At 32.0% G+C, this 19,756-nt stretch overlaps 2 protein-coding genes across 2 annotated transcripts in view; one reads left to right on the plus strand and one right to left on the minus strand.

Moving 5' to 3' along the window:
- LOC142228676 (uncharacterized) overlaps positions 1 to 19,756 on the plus strand; it is a 596,821-nt gene that overhangs the window by 392,294 nt on the left and 184,771 nt on the right. The gene's annotated exons all lie outside the window — the stretch shown is intronic.
- LOC142230287 (uncharacterized) lies at positions 14,261 to 15,700 on the minus strand. The gene has a single exon (XM_075300939.1). The coding sequence runs from the start codon at positions 15,630 to 15,632 to the stop codon at positions 14,745 to 14,747; it is 888 nt and encodes a 295-aa protein (XP_075157054.1). The 5' UTR covers positions 15,633 to 15,700; the 3' UTR covers positions 14,261 to 14,744.

Below are 19,756 nucleotides of genomic sequence, written 5' to 3' on the forward strand. Positions count from 1 at the left end.
CAGCGAATTCCTCAACTACAAATGCAATAAAATTACCAAAATTCTGGAAGTCGAACGCTACGCTATGGTTTGTGCTAGCAGAGGCTCAGTTTATCCAACATGGAATCGAAACTGAATCAGCGAAATCATTTATTGTAATTGCCGAAATGGATCAAGAAATTCTGAGGTTGATAAGCGATATAGTATTGGCACAGCCAACAAATATGTATCAACAGCTCAAAAACCGGCTGGTGGATTATTTCGCTGTTTCATCCGAACATCGCATCCAGGAATTGCTTTCAAATGACGAGCTTGGTGACAAAAAACCGTCCCAACTACTTAGAGAGATGCGCATTCTCTCGCACAATCTAGTCACCGACGACTTTCTTAAAACAATCTGGGTTAGACGTCTTCCTTCTCAGATGCAAAGCATCATTGCGGCATCGTCAGCTCCATTGAACGAATTAGAGAAAATGGCAGATCGTATTTTCGAGTGTTCCAATATCGATGCAAATATATCCGTAACGGAATTTACCCCACAACTGGACAGTCTTCAGAAGCAGGTTGCGGAACTAACGGAAATGGTATCAAAACTAAAAAAGAACCGCTCATTCAATCGAGCATCTAATGGTACAGAACGTGATTCCTCGACATCCAATTACTGTTACTACCACCTCCCTGTAATTTTCGTCCGGGAAACGACCATCCCGGTCACTAGACGGCGCAAGTAATCGGGGAAGCTTCACGAGTCGCCTATTCATTTTTGATAAAGAACTTAATAAAGATTTTCTCGTAGATACCGGAGCAGATGTCTCTGTAATTCCTGTTTCTGGCAGAATAAATAGTCTAAGTGAGCCTGATACATCGGGCTGCCACCTAACCTAACTAACCTAACCATCAAAGAAATGTCGACTTTTTGTACTCTTCAAATTCGAGTAATTTCTTCCTTTGGAAAATCGAGCTTTCGCCTAAATCGACTTCTAGGAATTGATTTTACAAATCAATAAATAAGTCGCAACGTTTAGACGTCAATAGACTCTTGCAAAAGTCGACATTTCCTCTTTTGAAAAATGTGGATTAGTCGACTTTTTGGTTCTGCCTCCAACCCTTAATATACTCGTATGTCATAAAAGAATAAACTAATTTTGCTGTAAAACCTGTGATTAATAAGTTTAGTATATTTTTTAAGTCTAAGGAAAAATTAAATTTTTGTCCCCCAAAGGGGACTTTTGAGAGGTTAATTTTTTAAGTCTAAGGAAAAATTAAATTTTTGTCCCCCAAAGGGGTCTTATGAGAGGTTAATTTCAATATGACATATCAAACGTTTTCTCGTCTTTGTCCACTTTTGAAAGGTGCCCCCACTTCAGAGTGTCCAAATTTGAGAGGTTTTACTGTACATTGTCAATCCCTATTGCTTTGCCTTGATCCATTTACCCACTATCCTTCACGCACAGTAATCAACATCAATTACATGACCATTTAAGTTGTTTTTTTTTTTTTGCTCTTTCCATTGAATAACAATAACAAGAATGTATGTAAATATTTCTTTTGTAAACAATTTCTTTGAGTTTTTTCATTCTTCTTTATATATAATATATTTTATATTTGGATAATTAACATTTAATTACGTGTCATGTTTATCTTTTGCAATGTAAACATTTCAATATGTTGCTGCTGTCATCGTAAAAACCATCGCCAATCATATTGATGTGAGAAGGCTGTTGGGGACATGAAAAGCTTTTATTATTAATAAAATTTATTGAAAATGTTTACTTTAAACTCTTGACAAGGGCAGACAGGCAATATATGTCAGTGGAAAAGACTGGCAGTAGAGAAATTTCGTTTAAAAAAGGACACTTTCTTTCGATGCATTCAACGCCACCTATATGTCAATAGCGGAAACAATGACAGAAAAAGCGAACTAGTGTAAACAAATACAATATGCTACTCGCATAACATTTAAGTTTGCAGGAATTCGTTAGTGAAAACATTTCAGCATTGCAGCGTGGCTCATATGTATTGCAACAAAGTAATGCGCAAACATGTCTAAATTAAAATCAAATTTTGAAATCAGCTTAGATTTGTTCAAATTGGCTACGTGTGGCACGAATTACGGCCTTCAAACACGGATGCCACTCGTGCTAGAACAAATGTACCAAAATTTAAAGAAGGTTAGGTATAGTGGTAGTCCGATATTTCAGGCTTAGCACTTAGACTATTCAGTTTATTGTGATACCACAGTGGTGAAAATTTAAAGAAAGAGAAAAAATCTACCACAGTGACTAAAACTTTTTTTTTAAGTAATTGATCTAATCTTTATAGTTAGTATGAAGATAAGTGTTTTTTTAGAAATAGTTTTATTTTAGTTTATTTCAGTATTTGCATTATTATATAAGGTCTGTTCGCGTAATTTTCCCGTAAAAAATATCTAGTGAAAACTAGCAAGGGAGTTAAATTGTATTTTACTATCTTTGTTTAAAATTGCTGAAAAGTACACGAACGGCATCCAGTAATCATTCGCACATTCAAAATTTCAGCTTCTAAAACATTAAAAACAAAAAACGAATCCTATTTTTTTTAAACTTCCAATTGTAGTTGCGGAAAATGGACATTGTACAAGTGCTTTGTTTGTTATCAACAACCAGCTGGCAACGTATGCTATGGTTTGCAAGATTTTACTGGGGAGAAAATCTATAGTAAACACTTACAATTTCTCTACCTGATAACCGTCAAATGTAGTCTCTCTCCGACACTCTTTTGCTGGCTTTTTGGTGTAAACGAACGACTTCCACTAAAAATGTGTGATAATTATCCAAACTTAGCTAACAGTAGAGATCATAGTATAGCTCGAACTGTACTATACTATGATCTCTACTGTTAGCGACAAGGTTTTTGGGGTGTATAAATATCCCTTGAATTGTAAATGTGTCGAATTTTAAATGCCATAAGGATTACAGCTTGCATCAATAAAGAAAAGTCATTACTTCTAAAACAATAGAGAGAACTTAACATTATAATTATAATTTTTAAAGTTAATCCCCCATATATAAATAACTTCAAGCCTACTTTTACCATATAAATTCATTCGATAAACTGTCAATAAATTGTTTTGCATATGGACAATTAAACTTATAGAAACTTTTGTCAAAATTTTATTTCTACAAAGAATTTCGTCAAAATTTTATTTCTATGGAAGATTTTGTCAAAATTTTACTTCTATAGAAAATTTTGTCAAAATTTTATTTCTATAGAAAATTTTGTTAAAATTTTATTTCTATAGAAAATTTTGTCAAAATTTTATTTCTATAGAATATTTTGTCAAAATTTTTTTTCTATAGAATATTTTGTCAAAATTTTATTTCTATAGAAAATTTTGTTAAAATTTTATTTCTATAGAAAATTTTGTCAAAATTTTATTTCTGTAGACAATTTTGTAAAAATTTTATTTTTATAGAAAATTTTGTCAAAATTTTATTTCTATAGAAAATTTTGTCAAAATTTTATTTCTGTAGATAATTTTGTCAAAATTTTATTTCTATAGAAAATTTTGTCAAAATTTTATGACTATGTTGTCAAATTTTTACGTCTATAGAAAATGTTGCCAAATTTTTATTTCTTTAGAAAATTTTGTCAACATTTTATTTCTCTAGAAAATTTTGTCAAAATTTTATTTCTGTAGAAAATTTTGTCAAAATTGTATTTCTGTAAAAAATATTGTCTACATTTTATGTCTATAGAAACTGTTGTCAAATTTTTATTTTTAGAGAAAATTTTGCCAAAATTTTATTTGATTAGAAAATTTTGTCAAAATTTTATGTCTATAGAAAATTTTGTCAAATTTTTATTTCTTTAGAAAATTTTGTCAAAACTTTATGTCTACAGAAAATGTTGTCAAAATTTTATTTCTGTAGAAAATTTTGTCAACATTTTATTTCTATAGAAAATTTTGTCAAAATTTTATTTCTATAGAAAATTTTGTCAAAATTTTATTTCTATAGAAAATTTTGTCTAAATTGTATTTCTGTAGAAAACCTTGTCAACATTTTATCTATAGAACATTTTGTTAAAATTTTATTTGTTTAAAAAATTTTGTCAAAATTTTATTTCTATAGTGTATAATGTTGTCAAATTTTTATGTCTATAGAAAATATTGTCAATTTTTTATTTTTAGAGAAAATTTTGTCAAAATTTTATTTCTATAGAAAATGTTGTCAAATTTTTATGTCTATAGAAAATATTGTCAATTTTTTTATTTTTAGAGAAAATTTTGTCAAAATTTTATTTCTGTACAAAATTTTGTCAACATTTTATTTCTATAGAAAATTTTGTCAAAATTTTATTTCTTTAAAAACTGTTGTCAAAATTTTATTTCTGTAGAAAATTTTGTCAACATTTTACTTCCATAGAAGATTTTTTATGTCTATAGAAAATTTTGAAAATTTTATTTCTGTAGATAATTTTGTCAAAATTTTATTTCTATAGAAAATGTTGTCAAAATTTTATGTCTATAGAAAATGTTCTCAAATTTGTACATCTATAGAAAGTGGTGTCAAATTTTTATTTCTTTAGAAAATTTTGGGAACATTTTATTTCTATAGAAAATTTTGTCAAAATTTTATTTCTGTAGAAAATTTTGTCAAAATTGTATTTCTGTAGAAAATATTGTCAACATTTTATGTCTATAGAAAATGTTGTACAATTTTTATTTGTAGAGAAAATTTTGTCAAAATTTTATTTCATTAGAAAATTTTGTCAAAATTTTATGTCTATAGAAAATGTTGTCAAATTTTTATTTCTTTAGAACATTTTGTCAAAACTTTATGTCTACAGAAAATGTTGTCAAAATTTTATTTCTGTAGAAAATTTTGTCAACATTTTATTTCTATAGAAAGTTTTGTCAAAATTTTATTTCTATAGAAAATTTTGTCAAAATTTTATCTATAGAACATTTTGTTAAAATTTTATTTATTTAGAAAATTTTGTCAAAATTTTATTTCTATAGAAAATGTTGTCAAATTTTTATGTCTATAGAAAATATTGTCAATTTTTTATTTTTAGAGAAAATTTTGTCAAAATTTTATTTCTGTACAAAATTTTGTCAACATTTTATTTCGATAGAAAATTTTATTAAAATTTTATTTCTTTAAAAAATGTTGTCAAAATTTTATTTCTGTAGAAAATTTTGTCACAATTTTACTTCCATAGAAGATTTTTTATGCCTATAGAAAATTTTATTTCTATAGAAAATTTTGAAAAAAATTTACTTTCATAGAAAATTTTGCCAAATTTTAGTTTCATAGAAAATTTTGTCAATATTTTATTTCTATAAAAAATGTTGTCAAAATTTTATTTCTATCGAAAATTTTGTCAAAATTTTACTTTCATAGAAAATTTTGCCAAAATTTTTCTTCCATAGAAGATTTTTTATGCCAAATTTTACTTTCATAGAAAATTTTGTCAAATTTTACTTTCATAGAAAATTTTGTCAAAATTTACTTTCATAGAAAATTTTGTCAAAATTTTATTTCTATAGAATATTTTGTCAAAAAAAATTTTTATAGAATATTGTGTCAACATTTTTTTCTTTAGAAAATTTTGTCAAAATTTTATTTTTATATAAAATTTTGTCCAAATTTTATTTCTATAGAAAATGTTGTCAACATTTTATTTCTATCGAAAATTTTGTCAAAATTTTATTTCTGTAGAAAATTTTGTCAAAATTTTATTTCTATAGGACATTTTGTCAAAATTTTATTTCTATAGAAAATTTTGTCCAAATTTTATTTCTACAGAAAATTTTGTCAACATTTTATTTCTATAGAAAATTTTGCCTAAATATTATTTCTATAGACAAGTTTGTCAAAATTTTACTTTCGTAGAAAATTTTGCCAAAATTTTACTTCCATAGAAGATTTTTTACGTCTATAGAAAATTTTTAAAAAATTTATTTCCATAGAAAATTTTGAAAAATTTTACTTTCATAGAAAATTTTGCCAAATTTTACTTTCATAGAAAATTTTACCAAATTTTACTTTCTTAGAAAATTTTGCTAAAATTTTACTTTCATAGAAAATTTTGTCAAAATCTTACTTCTATAAAAAATGTTTAGAGAATGTTTACTTCTATAGGAAATTTTATCAACACACTATTTCTTAGTTGGAGAGGAAAAATCTACAAAAACATCAAGAATTCTACAGTAAAAAAATGATAATTTTTGGTAGAATTCGACCAACTGTGACAAAACTTGTTCTAAGGTATATTGACCCATTTCTGGCGAAGCTCCATCTTGAGATCGACACTTTGGTATTTTAATAGCAACCTTACTTGGCATTTGACAAGTAAAATAAGTTTTGAAATATGTCCCTATTTTGTGACTCTTTTATCTTTGTAGTGAAGATAAAATGAAGATCTGAAGATCTTCTATGCTAAGCAAAAATTACATTCAAATGTTAAGGACAAGAAATTTGTGTGCTTACGAATACATTTTTTTTAATGTATATTATGACCCATTACAGTCCATGCCCACCATTAAATCGCATTACTTAAGTTTATATAGAATCTTCCAACATAATTTACTGAAAAAGGTAATAAAACTTCTTCCTTATTTTGGAATTTTTTGGGTATACCAATTTCTTTGAATTTTCCTTTACAGTGAACGTGAAGAAAAACCCGATGAAAATAAAATAGCCCAAAAAATTACTCAGGTCTTTTGCTTTATTTACAATGATTCTATTAATTGTAATTTGCATTTTCATTACATGACAAATGAGGATACTTGATGAACCTTTTTGAAATCTCTTCAGCTATTTAAAATGGATTAAAATTGTTTGAGAAGAAAGCACAAAAAAATCTGAATTTCTTCGTTAGACGAATAAAGACAATTAGTAAATATTGTCAATGCAAAATAATTAGGCGAAGGAAAACGTTCATGACTAACGTGTTTACCTTTTTCGAAAAGGGCCAAATAAAGAGAAAAAAGAAAAAGGTTATTATCAGGGATTTTTTAAAAGTTTAATTGGTTAACTTGTTGAACGAATTGTGGCCTAATTGAAAAAGGATTTGAATATTTTGCACAATTTCTATATTTATATCATACGAGGTCTGATCAAAACAGGAAATTAAAAACACCTTCTGTATTTGCTAAACAATCGTAATATTTCTCAAATAAAGGCAAATTTGAAAAAACCTTTGTTGTTAGTAAATTAAACCGACGCCCAGGTTTGGCTTGCGGAGCCTCTTGGAGGAGCACAATTCATACGATCCGTTTGAATTTTGGTGTTAGTACATGATCTCTAACAACCATGCAAAAATTGGTCCACATCGGTCCATAATTATATATAGCTCCCATATAAACCGATCCCCAGATTTGGCTTGCGGAGCCTCTAAGAGAAGCAAATCTCATCCGATCCGGCTAAAATTTGGTACATGGTGTTAGTATATGGTCTCTATTAACCATGCCAAAATTGGTCCACAACGGTCCATAATTATATATAGCCCCCATATAAACCGATCCCCAGATTTGGCTTGCGGAGCCAAATTTCATCCGATTCGGTTGAAATTTGGTACGTGCTTTTAGTATATGGTCTCTAACAACCATGCCAGAATTGGTCCATATCGGTTCATTATTATATATAGCCCTTATACAAACCGATCCCCAGATATGACCTCCGGAGCCTTTTGAAGGAGCTACATTCATCCGATCCGGTGGAAAATTGGTACATTTCGCTAGTATATGGTCGATTACAACTATGCCAAAATTGGCCGTATCGATCTATATTATATATAGAGCCCCCAAATAAACCGATCCCCAATCACAGAAATATCACGATTGCCACTCGAGCCAAAAATAATCTACCAAAATTTTATTGCCATAGAAAATGTTGTAAAAATTTTATATTTCTATAGAAAATGTTTTCAAAATTTTATTTCTATAGAAAATTTTGTCAACATTTTATTTTTTTACGAAATTTTGTCAAAATATAATTTCTACACAAAATTTTGTCAAAAATGTATGTCTATAGAAAATTTTGTCAAAATGTTATTTAGGAAGCATTTTATAGTTGGAGAGGAATATTTTGCAAAATCTTCCAAAACATCAAGAATTCTACTAATCTACCAAACAGTAAAAAGTCTGCCATTTTTGGTAGACTCGTGTTCATAATTGTATGTACTCCCCATCAAAAGCGAACCCCATATTTCAATTCTGGATCTATAATTACACAGAAAAAAGTTTCACGAAAATTTTTCCAATTAAAATCATAATTGAGTTTTAAAAAATATTCAATTAAAAATTTAATTGAATCAACGAATTTTTTAATTGAAACAAGAATCAATCACAAAAATTAATAGTATCAATTATTTTTTTAATTGGATCAATTATTTTTTAAATGACCTTCAATTAATTTTTTAATTGATACTATCATTTCTGTGATTGAAGACATTTCAATTAAAAAATTAATTGGATCAATTAATTTCGTGATTGAATCATAAAACATTTATTGTGTGTACCGCATAAAAGTTCATATCGGTTCGTAAATATTTCTTTCCTATATATACCGGTCAAGAACTGAATATACGTATCTAAAAGACCTTTCTTTTGTCTACTATATATCCCGCTTGAACTAACTTACAATTTAGAAGATGATGTTAAGAAGTTTTAAGATGGCAAACCATCGGCCGCAACCCAAGTAATTTAATTGAGGATGACCGTCTTTAGTAGAAGTTTCTATGCAATCCATGGTGGAGGGTACATAAGATTCGGCCTGACCGAACTTACGGCCGTATATACTTGTTTTTTTTTTTTTTATATACCCTGTGCCACGCTTTGGAACGGGGTATTATAAGTTAGTGCATATGTTTGCAACATCCAGAAGGAGACGAAATGGACAAATGGTGTCTTTGGCCAAAATGCTCAGGGTGGGCTCCTGAGTCGATATAGCCATGTCCGTCTGTCCGTGAACACATTTTTGTAATCAAAGTCTAGGTCGTAGTTTTAGTCCAATCGACTTCAAATTTGGCACAAGTATGGGTTTTGGCTCAGAATATAACCCTATTGATTTTGGAAGAAATCGGTTCAGTTTTAGATATAACTCCCATATATATTTCGCCCGATATGGACTTATATGGCCCCAGAAGCCAGAGTTTTACCCCAATTTGCTTAAAATTTGGCACAAGAAGAACAATTAGTACTATAGCCAAGTGTGCCAAATTTTATTGAAATCGGTTCAAATTTAGATATAGCTCCCATATATATCTTTCGCCCGATATGGACTAATACGGTCCCAGAAACCAGAGTTTTACCCCAATTTGGTTGAAATTTTGCACTAGGAGTACAATTAGTAGTGTAGTCAAGTGTGCCAAATTTTATTGAAATCGGTTCAGATTTAGATATAGCTCCCATATATATCGTTGGCCCGATTTACACTCATATGACCACAGTGGCCAATCTTTTACTCAGATTTAATTGAAATTTTGCACAGGGAGTAGAATTAGCATTGTAGCTATGCTTGCCAAATTTGGTTGAAATCGGTTCAGATTTAGATTTAGCTCCCATATATAGCTTTCGCCCGATTTACATTCATATGACCACAGAGGCCAATTTTTAACTCCGATTTAGTTGAAATTTTGCACATGGAGTAGAATTAGCATTGTAGCTATGCGTGCCAAATTTGGTTGAAATCGGTTCAGATTTAGATATAGCTCCCATATATATGGTTTTCTGATTTCAACAAAAATGGTCAAAATACCAACACTGTCCTTGTAAAATCGCCACTGCTTAGTCGAAAAGTTGTAAAAAACTTTTGCGACGTTTCCTTAAAATTGCTTTAGATTTAAATGTTTCCCATATTTATACCCTGCGCCGCACTGTGCAATTGGGTATTATTTTTTATTAGCATTGTGTTCCTAGTGCATTAGTCGACTTAAATTTTGAGTCTATAGATTTTGTAGAAGTCTATCAAATTCTGTCCAGATCGAGTGATATTTAAATGTATGTATTTGGGGCAAACCTTTATATACAGCCCACAACACATTTGACGGATGTGATATGGTATCAAAAATTTAGATCTACAAGGTATGTATGTATGTATGTATGACTTCTTTATTTCATCATATAAATTTTGTTTGTACAATTTCAATATGAGTATGTTTATAATATAAAATAATATAAGATAATATAAAAAAGATGTATTTTAATTCATGTGCCATGTTACATTGTAACGTCTGGCAATAATGTTTGCTTTCAATTGAATTCATGTATAAGAAAGTTTCTATCGTAAACCGTAACTTATGTATTTTACAAGATTTTTTCAGTGATTTATATCTCGGCCGTCTAATACTTCAATTACTTCATTTAAGCTTAGATAATTCTTTTAAATATCGCCAACCTATTTTCTGGAAATACAGGGCATTGCCCGATGAAATGTTCAATAGTTTCTTCTTCATGTAGATTGCAGAGACTACATTGTCTTCTTTCTTCATTAGCTCCAAATATGTTGCTATTTAGATTTAACACACCTGCTCGAGCTCGAAATATAGTTGATACCGTTTCGATTGGATTTGAGTCCATAATATAGTATTGTGATCTCATGTGATCAAGATATTTGTATATTCGTCTTTCACTTGCCTGCTTTCGCTGAATGTGTGTTGATAAGTTGTGTATCTTTGTCCTATATAGCAATTCATTACTGAAGCAGTTCCATTGTTCTTGCGATGAAATTATCTGTGGCCAGGTTCAGTTTATTTTATTAGCGTGAGCTTTTAATTCTTTAACCCAAAAACTATTCCTTTCAATTAAAATTGTTGTTAATTGTTTAGGCAAACGGTTTGCATTGTAGATCTACAAGCAATTTTAAGGTGCATGGTATAATACAGTCGGCCCCGCCCGACTTTAGACTTTCCTTACTTGTTTTTATACCCTCCACCATAGGATGGGGGGTATATTAACTTTGTCATTCCGTTTGTAACACATCGAAATATTGCTCTAAGACCCCATAAAGTATATATATTCTGGGTCGTGGTGAAATTCTGAGTCGATCTGAGCATGTCCGTCCGTCCGTTCGTCCGTCCGTCCGTCTGTTGAAATCACGCTAACTTCCGAACGAAACAAGCTATCGCCTTGAAACTTGACACAAGTAGTTGTTATTGATGTAGGTCGGATGGTATTGCAAATGGGCCATATCGGTCCACTTTTACGTATAGCCCAAATATAAACGGACCCCCAAATTTGGCTTGCAAGGCCTCTAAGAGAAGCAAATTTCATCCGATCCGGCTGAAATTTGGTACATGGTGTTAGTATATGGTCTCTAACAACCATGCAAAAATTGGTCCATATCGGTTCATAATTATATATAGCCCCCATATAAACCGATCCCCCGATTTGGCTTGCGAGACCTCTAAGAGAAGCAAATTTCATCCGATCCGGCTGAAATTTGGTACATGGTGTTAGTATATGGTCTCTAACAACCATGCAAAAATTGGTCCACATCGGCCCATAATTATATATAGCCCCCATATAAACCGATCCCCCGATTTGGCTTGCAAGGCCTCTAAGAGAAGCAAATTTCATCCGATCCGGCTGAAATTTGGTACATAGTGTAAGTATATGGTCTCTAACAACCATGCAAAAATTGGTCCACATCGGTCCATAATTATATATAGCCCCCATATAAACCGATCACCAGATTTGACCACCGGAGCCTCTTGGAAGACCAAAATTCATCTGATTCAGTTGAAATTTGGTACGTGGTGTTAATATATGGCCTCAAACTCCCATGCAAAAATTGGTCGAAATCGAGTTATATATATGCCCCACATAAACCGATCCCCAGATTTGACCTCCAGAGCCCCTTGGAAGAGCAAAATTCTTCCCATTCGGTTGAAATTTGGTACGTGATGTTAGTATATGGTATCCAACAACCATGCAGGAATTGGTTCCTATCAGCCCATAATTATATAAAATTTGGTACGTGATGTTAGTATATGGTATCCAACAACCATGCAGGAATTGGTTCCTATCAGCCCATAATTATATATAGCTCCCATATAAATCGATCCCCAGATTTGACCTCCGGTGCCTTTAGGAGAAATAAAATTCATCCGATATGCTTGAAATTTGGTACGTGGTGATGGTATATGATATTTAACAACAATGCCAAAAGTGGTCCATATCAGTCCATAATCATATATAGCCCCATATAAACCGATCCCGAGATTTGGTTTTGGAGCCTCTTGGAGGAGCAAATTTCATCCGAGTCAGTTGAAATTTGGTACATTGTACTAGTATATGGTCGTTAACAACCATGCCATATCCGTCTACAGTTATATATATCCCTCAGATAAAGCGATCTCCAATCACACAAAAATTGGTCCATATCAAGTTCATAATTGTATATAGCCCCATATAAGCGACCCCCATATTTCAATTCTGGCTCTCTACGTACCGTGCAAAAAGTCCATATCGATTCGTAATTATTTGTAGACTTAACTATACATAACTTTTTTGTCTAATATATACCACGTATGGAATAACTCACTATTTAGAAAACGATGTTAAGAAGTGTTAAGATACCACAACCCAAGTATTTCGATTGTGGATGACAGTCTAGAAGTTTCTACGCAATCCATGGTGGAGGGTACATAAGATTCGGCCTGGCCGAACTTACGGCCGTATATACTTGTTTTTTTTTTTTTAATTTAGCTATTTTGGTTATAAATTTTGCTTGATCTAGCTATTTTTGCCGTAATTCTTATAGAATCCCTCTTTGGATTTATTCGCTTAGTTCGAACGACGTCACCAAAAAGCATTTTCCTTTCTACAAGTCTTTTGTAAGCGTATTAGCATGTACATTTTTTTTCTGATTCAATCACGAAATTAATTGAACCAATTAATTGATTCAATCACGAAAGTGATGGTATCAATCAAATTTAAATTATTGTTTTGATTGATTCAATTTAAAATGTGTTTGAGTAAAGATTTAATTTAGTAAAAAATTCAATTGTATAATCAAATCAAACATACAAACCATGCACCACCCTGTAGATTCTAATAATAAAATGTTAATCGAAATAATATTAATATTAAAAAACAACGGAACACTTTGAAGTATTTTTTCTTAACTGACATATTTAATTTGTTTACAAAATAATTATATGGTTATTTTTAATTTTCTTTATCAAATTGTCCATTTGATAAAAAAAAGGATCGAATAAAATCATATTATTTAAAATTGTTTATATTAGTTTCTTTAGTGTAAAAACCGCTGAAACAAAAATGTTAAACGACGAGAATCCTGTACTTTAATCATAAGACGTTGCCTTCTACAGGTAGCCATAAAATGGAAATATGGGCCCTAGTTTGTTCAAATCGAGCTCGCAGGTAGCCATTATAGATCATCTCTTGCCTTCGCTTATTGAAATTAAAAATTCCACACAAAAATGAAACTTTTACAATTCGCGAATGAATCACATACATATCTACCCATCAAAAAATAACTTAGAAGTTGTTCTGAAAAGCAATACCAAAAATGTCCTCGCAAAGATGTTCTTTATTTTAACTACACAGGAATTTCTTTTAATTCATTTTTTTAATAAATAGTTTTTTTTTTTCATATTTTAATGGGTAATTTTTACTTTTGTTTTGTTACAAATAGGATAAAAACAAAGTAAAAATGAATAAAATGGCACAAATTATTTAAATTTTGTCGAAGAAATTTCTAAATTCATTCTAGAAAGATTGCGATTTTTTAAATATTTGAGATCAAATGTTTCAGACAAGCGTTAAAATGCATTAAAAATTATAAAAATCAATTATTTTGCAAAATATCACAAAATTTTCCAATCATCATCCAAACCACTGAACTCGGATCACACCTTACGAGATGATGCAAATTCAGTGCAACGGCTATTGAAATGGTGGACATCCATCCTATGACAAGCCCATGTTACATTCATCGCTTCTTGCCAATTTTACACCACTTCTGGATCCAAAAAAGAACATTTTCATTATTTTTATGGCGACGCTTTTTACGTTAGCATCGTTGATATTCTAACTAATGGTTTATTTTTTTTAATTTGATAGGCTATTTTGACAAATTAAATCCATCATAGAGATAAATTCAATTTACTTCCTCGATAGATATTTTTTGAATCGTATAACAATTCTTTTATATTATTTATCCCAATTATGCCTCCCCTAAATAAATGAAAATACTTTTATAAAATTTATGTTTTAAAAGTAAATTTTTAAAAAATTTTACAATTTATTTATAATTTTTTCTTTCTTAATCTTATAATCTAAATAATACAAAATTTAATATTTTTTTTAATTTAATTTGATTAAACATTTCGTCAGAGAGAATGCGAAGGGTCATTACCAAGAAAATATGCCGTATTTTTCACAAAAACCGGATTTCTTTCTTCAAATTCATTCGATGAATTTAATTTCATTGTGCAAGGAAAGGAAAAAATCCAGTAGAGAAGAGATAAAACGATCGTTGAAACCAAGCAACTTTTTGTTGAGTTAATAAATATTTACAAAAGTCTGAAAGTTTCAGTAGTCAGGAGGAGGAGCGCAAGTCCATTTGTACAGGAGGCCAGTCATTCCTATGATTATTTTCAGCACACCATTTGCTTTACCTTTGAGCATAGGCTTGTATCATCTATAACACTTCCGTAACCGGGCGGAAGTTCAAATGATGATAGATTTGTTTACCAAATATCCTATATATGCCCCCTATTTCCAAGAGGGGGCTTGATATTTTCGAAACTTACAAATCGGTGGTAATGGTGTGTGTTAAGTTTGAAGGTAGTGGTATTTGCTTTTGATAGAATACCTCATCTTCTTCACTCTCATAGTGATGGATGGTCTCTGTTCCCTGGACATCAACTTTAAATCTCTTGGCAGCACTTTCCATTTCTTCCAAATCGGTGAATCCTGGAAAATCTAAAGGACTAAAATGTCCTGCTATGGCTTCTGGAATATCGGTTACATTGTGTAACATATAAGCTGGAGTGGATTGTAAATAATTGGCCCATTTTTTATAGGAGTTGGAAGGTGGTGATGCTTGAGCCACAGCATTGAAGGTAACATCACGACGTTGAAATAAAGGTGATGAAGTTTTGGGCATTAAGGCCTGAGAATGAGACATCATATACATTTCCATTTCCAAATCACTTGGGGTAGGAGTCACAGTCACTTGGGGCTCGGGAGATTCTTCTCTTAGGCTACTGGTATCTTGAGTTCTCCTCAGGCAAGTTTTTGAAGGGGTGGATGGGGTACTTCCAGTGGACATAGATTCCGAATAGTAACCATAAGAGCCATGATCATTTTGTTGCATGCGAGCAGCTTCACCAAAATCATCACAAATCGATAGCATTTCAAAAGCTTTGTGTGGTATATCCTTTTGGGTGAGAGTAAAATTGGTGGTCTTGGCTTTAATTCCATTGGGTGTTGCGGCTGGAGAACGACATAGAATACTGCGTCTGGAGGGTGAAGTACAAGCACTAGAGACTCCTGAACTGGAGCCAGTGCTAATGCGACTCGAGAAGCTACGTTTAGATCCTTTTCTCTGATATGAGGTGGCAGCATAATATCCATTTAGTGTGGTATCTAATTTGCCTGAAACATTGGCATTTGTCGATGAACAGCAACCCATTTTAGTATTGAATTTTTGTTAAAAATCTGTTTCGTTACGAATATAATTTCTGGAATGTTGTCTTAACGACTGTCGATTGCTAACTGAGTATACCATTTGCTCGTTGCCTGGCTTTATATACCCTGACAATGGTTCAGGTGGGCATTTTCGCGTTTTTCATAGGAAAATCGTAGAAAAACTCAATAAATCTTACCTGTAGGCAAATGGACGCAGGTTATCACTACCTGGCCCTAAGATATGCATAAATAAATCTCCTGTATATCTATTTGCTGCTCGCACATCACTTTGCGGACAGGTAAATGCGATGATTGGAAACCTCTCACTCTCGTTCGCTGTCCCAAGAAATTTACCCATAAAAATCTCGTGTGTAATCCCCTTGTTTTTCAGCGATCGTGAATATTTTACAGGGAAATCTATACGCGCGTTTATGACTGTAATTTGCAAAAAGATCTCTCATAAAACCTTTGACATACGCTCAAGGCCAAAAGCAAAGGATCAGTGAATTTTGAAGGATTTTCATGCTTAAAATCCCGCTGGGACAATTTATGACATGAAGATTTATTTTAGAAAAAAATTTTGAAAATGGACAGTTGGCTTTAGTTGATAGTTGAGTTTGGGAGAAAGTATTTTGCAAACCTTTTCTTCTTTTCAGAAAAACTACCAAAAACGGAGATAAAATATCCTAAATTGCTAAAGAGAGAAAGAGAGGTCCACAATTACCGGAAACATTTCCCTAGACCTTCTGCCTTGGTATCAGTTATTCTTAGTCATAGATCCTGGTGGCTGATATCCACCCACATTTACTTTGTTTTCTTCATCACTTACTGATCACATACTCTTCTTCCGATGTCCCTAGGAAATTATGTAAAGTGCATTCATTATTCATTATCTCTCTCTTTCTTTCCCTTTAATGACCAACTCTATATGGATTCACTTTCTCCCTCTCTTTCTCATTTTTCAAGTAAATTGCCAAAAATAGTTCCTGTTTTCTTATCCTTAATAAAATTGTTTTATTTACTTTTAATTGCTGTGTAAACATTTTTATCTACTCAAGGGACCCAGATTTTTCAATTGGCCATTTTTGCCATGTTCTTGTTACTTAGTTGGGCTACTTGTCTTTGGTCTTCCTTTCTCTGGGAGGTGTTTCCTCAACAATTTCCCTTCGTATGACTCATCGGCAATTTTCTCAATGGTTATTTTTTTGTTGGTTTTAATTGAGTGCTCCTTTCCCATTTTCATTGATTGCTGATTATTGTTATGGTGTGCATGGTAAGTATCCTGGGTTACTTCCGTTTTGGCACATGCTATATAAAAAATGTAAAAGTCATTTTCGTAAAGTGCTTGTTAATTGGATGAAACCCACTGTCTGGAAATGCAACTGAGTCAGTTTCGGAGTTGATATGGAGGAGGAAACATTGGAGAAATCATTATAATGTAGAGGTACAGTAAAGGAATCTATACAAATTTGGTAAATATTAATAATACTAACTGTTAAAGCTAATTTATTTAATTAATGAAAATATTTTCATAATTCACAATATTTTCAATATTCACAAATTTAATGGATTCATTAAAAATTTAAATTAAATTATTTGTAAATTGATATTATGTGTTAATTGGAAATTTTTTGAATGAGTAACTAGTTTTAAATGATGCGGTTGATATAGTAATTTTCATAATATAATTTTTTCTATCAAGTTTTTTAATTGTAATATCAATATTTTCTGGATAAAATCAATCGCTTTTGTATATGATAGAAATGTACTTAAATTATTTTGAATTAATGTATCCGTCATAAATTTTATTTTGATTTTTTTTTCAATCCAATTTAGCTTAAGTTCTTTACATTATTCAATTTAATCGGTTTTAATGTCATTTTATCTGATTTATTTTAAATTGTTTATATTTAATTTATCTGAAATTAAATTCAAATATAAATAAATTAGTTTAAATTTAATTTCCTAATCCGTATCTTTAAAATATTATAATAATTACAAGATTTTAAACAATTTATTGTTAAATATAGGTCTATTAGCAAAAACATATAATATATCTAAATTATTAAACACCTCTTAGGAGTCAGAATATGAGAACTCCGAGCAAAATATTTAACGGTTTAGTCAAAATTACCTGTGTAACAGGTTGGCTTATAAGTCCCCGGTCTAACAAAGAAAAACACATTCTTTTTTTGTCAAAATTCGTTTTTATTATTCAACATAGTTCCCTTCAAGAGCAATACAACGATTATAACGACCTTCCAATTTTTTGATACCATTTTGGTAGTACTCCTTCGGTTTTGCCTCAAACTAGGCCTCAGTTTCGGCGATCACCTCTTCATTGCAGCCAAATTTTTTCCCTGCGAGCATCCTTTTGAGGTCTGAGAATAAGAAAAAGTCGCTGGGGGCCAGATCTGGAGAATGCGGTGGGTGGGGAAGCAATTCGAAGCCCAATTCATGAATTTTTGCCATCGTTCTCAATGACTTGTGGCACGGTGCGTTGTCTTGGTGGAACAACACTTTTTTCTTCTTCATATGGGCGTGTTTTGCCGCGATTTCGACCTTCAAACGCTCCAATAACGCCATATAATAGTCACTGTTGATGGTTTTTCCCCTCTCAAGATAATCGATAAAAATTATTCCATGTGCATCCCAAAAAACAGAGGCCATTACTTTGCCAGCGGGCTTTTGAGTCTTTCCACGCTTCGGAGACGGTTCACCGGTCGCTGTCCACTCAGCCGACTGTCGATTGGACTCAGGAGTGTAGTGATGGAGCCATGTTTCATCCATTGTCACATATCGACGGAAAAACTCGGGTGTATTACGAGTTAACAGCTGCAAACACCGCTCAGAATCATCAACACGTTGTTGTTTTTGGTCAAATGTGAGCTCGCGCGGCGCCCATTTTGCACCGAGCTTCCGCATATCCAAATATTGATGAATGATATGACCACCACGTTCCTTTGATATCTTTAAGGCCTCTGCTATCTCGATCAACTTCATTTTACGGTCATTCAAAATCATTTTGTGGATTTTTTTGATGTTTTCATCGGTAACCACCTCTTTCGGGCGTCCACTGCGTTCACCGTCCTCCGTGTTCATTCCACCACGCTTGAATTTTGCATACCAATCAATTATTGTTGATTTCCCTGGGGCAGAGTTCGGAAAATTATTATCAAGCCAAGTTTTTGCTTCCACCGTATTTTCCCCTTCAGAAAACAGTATTTTATCAAAACACGAAATTCCTTTTTTTCCATTTTTTCACAACAACAAAAGTTGCTTCACAAAAGACGCTCTATCTCACAAACTAATTGACTTACAGACGTCAAATTTTGACACGAATCATTTGAAGGTTGGTACTATATAAAAATAATATGCATTTAATACTAGCGACGCCATCTATGTGTCAGACCGGGGACTTAGATTGAATTATAAAATTCAATCCATGTTTGTTTGTTTGTATGTTCCGATTTGGCTCCGAAACGGCTGAACCGATTTACTTGAAACTTTCAGAGATCGTAGGGGGTGTTCATGTGGTGAAAATAGGGTACCTTATTTTTTTTATACCTGGTCGCGGAGGGGGGCCTCCCCTTTGTCGGACTTTTTGAAAATTGGACTAAAGTTGACCGATTTGCTTGAAATTTTCATTGAAGGTAGGGGTTGGCATCTAGACAAAGATCAGCTACTTTATATTTCGATATTTGGGGGCGGAGGGGGACCTCCCCTTTGTTTGACTTTTTTAAAAGTACAGTGAAAAATCTAAAATTCTCTAACTTATCTGAGATTTACAGAGAACATGCCGTGAGGTTATGGAATTAATATGGGGTACCTGATGATTTCATGTGTGGAAGGGGGACCTCCCCCTTGCCCTACTTTTTGAAACTTGGAGCGAAATTATGCGATTTGCTTGAAATTTTCATTGAATGTTGGGGTTGGCATCTAGACAAAAATCCGCTACATTATTTTTCGATATTTGGTCGGGGTGGGGGACCACCCCTTTGTCCGACTTTTTTTTTAAAGTACTGTGAAAACAAAACTAAGCTCTCCCGACTGAAATTTTACGGAAAAAATGGTTGAGGTTATGAAATTTATATCAGGTTCCTGATATTTTAATAAAAATAAAAGGGC

This window comes from Haematobia irritans, chromosome 3, assembly GCF_050003625.1.
Source record: "Haematobia irritans isolate KBUSLIRL chromosome 3, ASM5000362v1, whole genome shotgun sequence".
NCBI lineage: Eukaryota > Metazoa > Arthropoda > Insecta > Diptera > Muscidae > Haematobia > Haematobia irritans.

Bases quoted from the DNA above. Each gene is read 5' to 3' on its own strand.
- LOC142230287 (XM_075300939.1), bottom strand. From the start codon at position 15,632: ATGGGTTGCTGTTCATCGACAAATGCCAATGTTTCAGGCAAATTAGAT.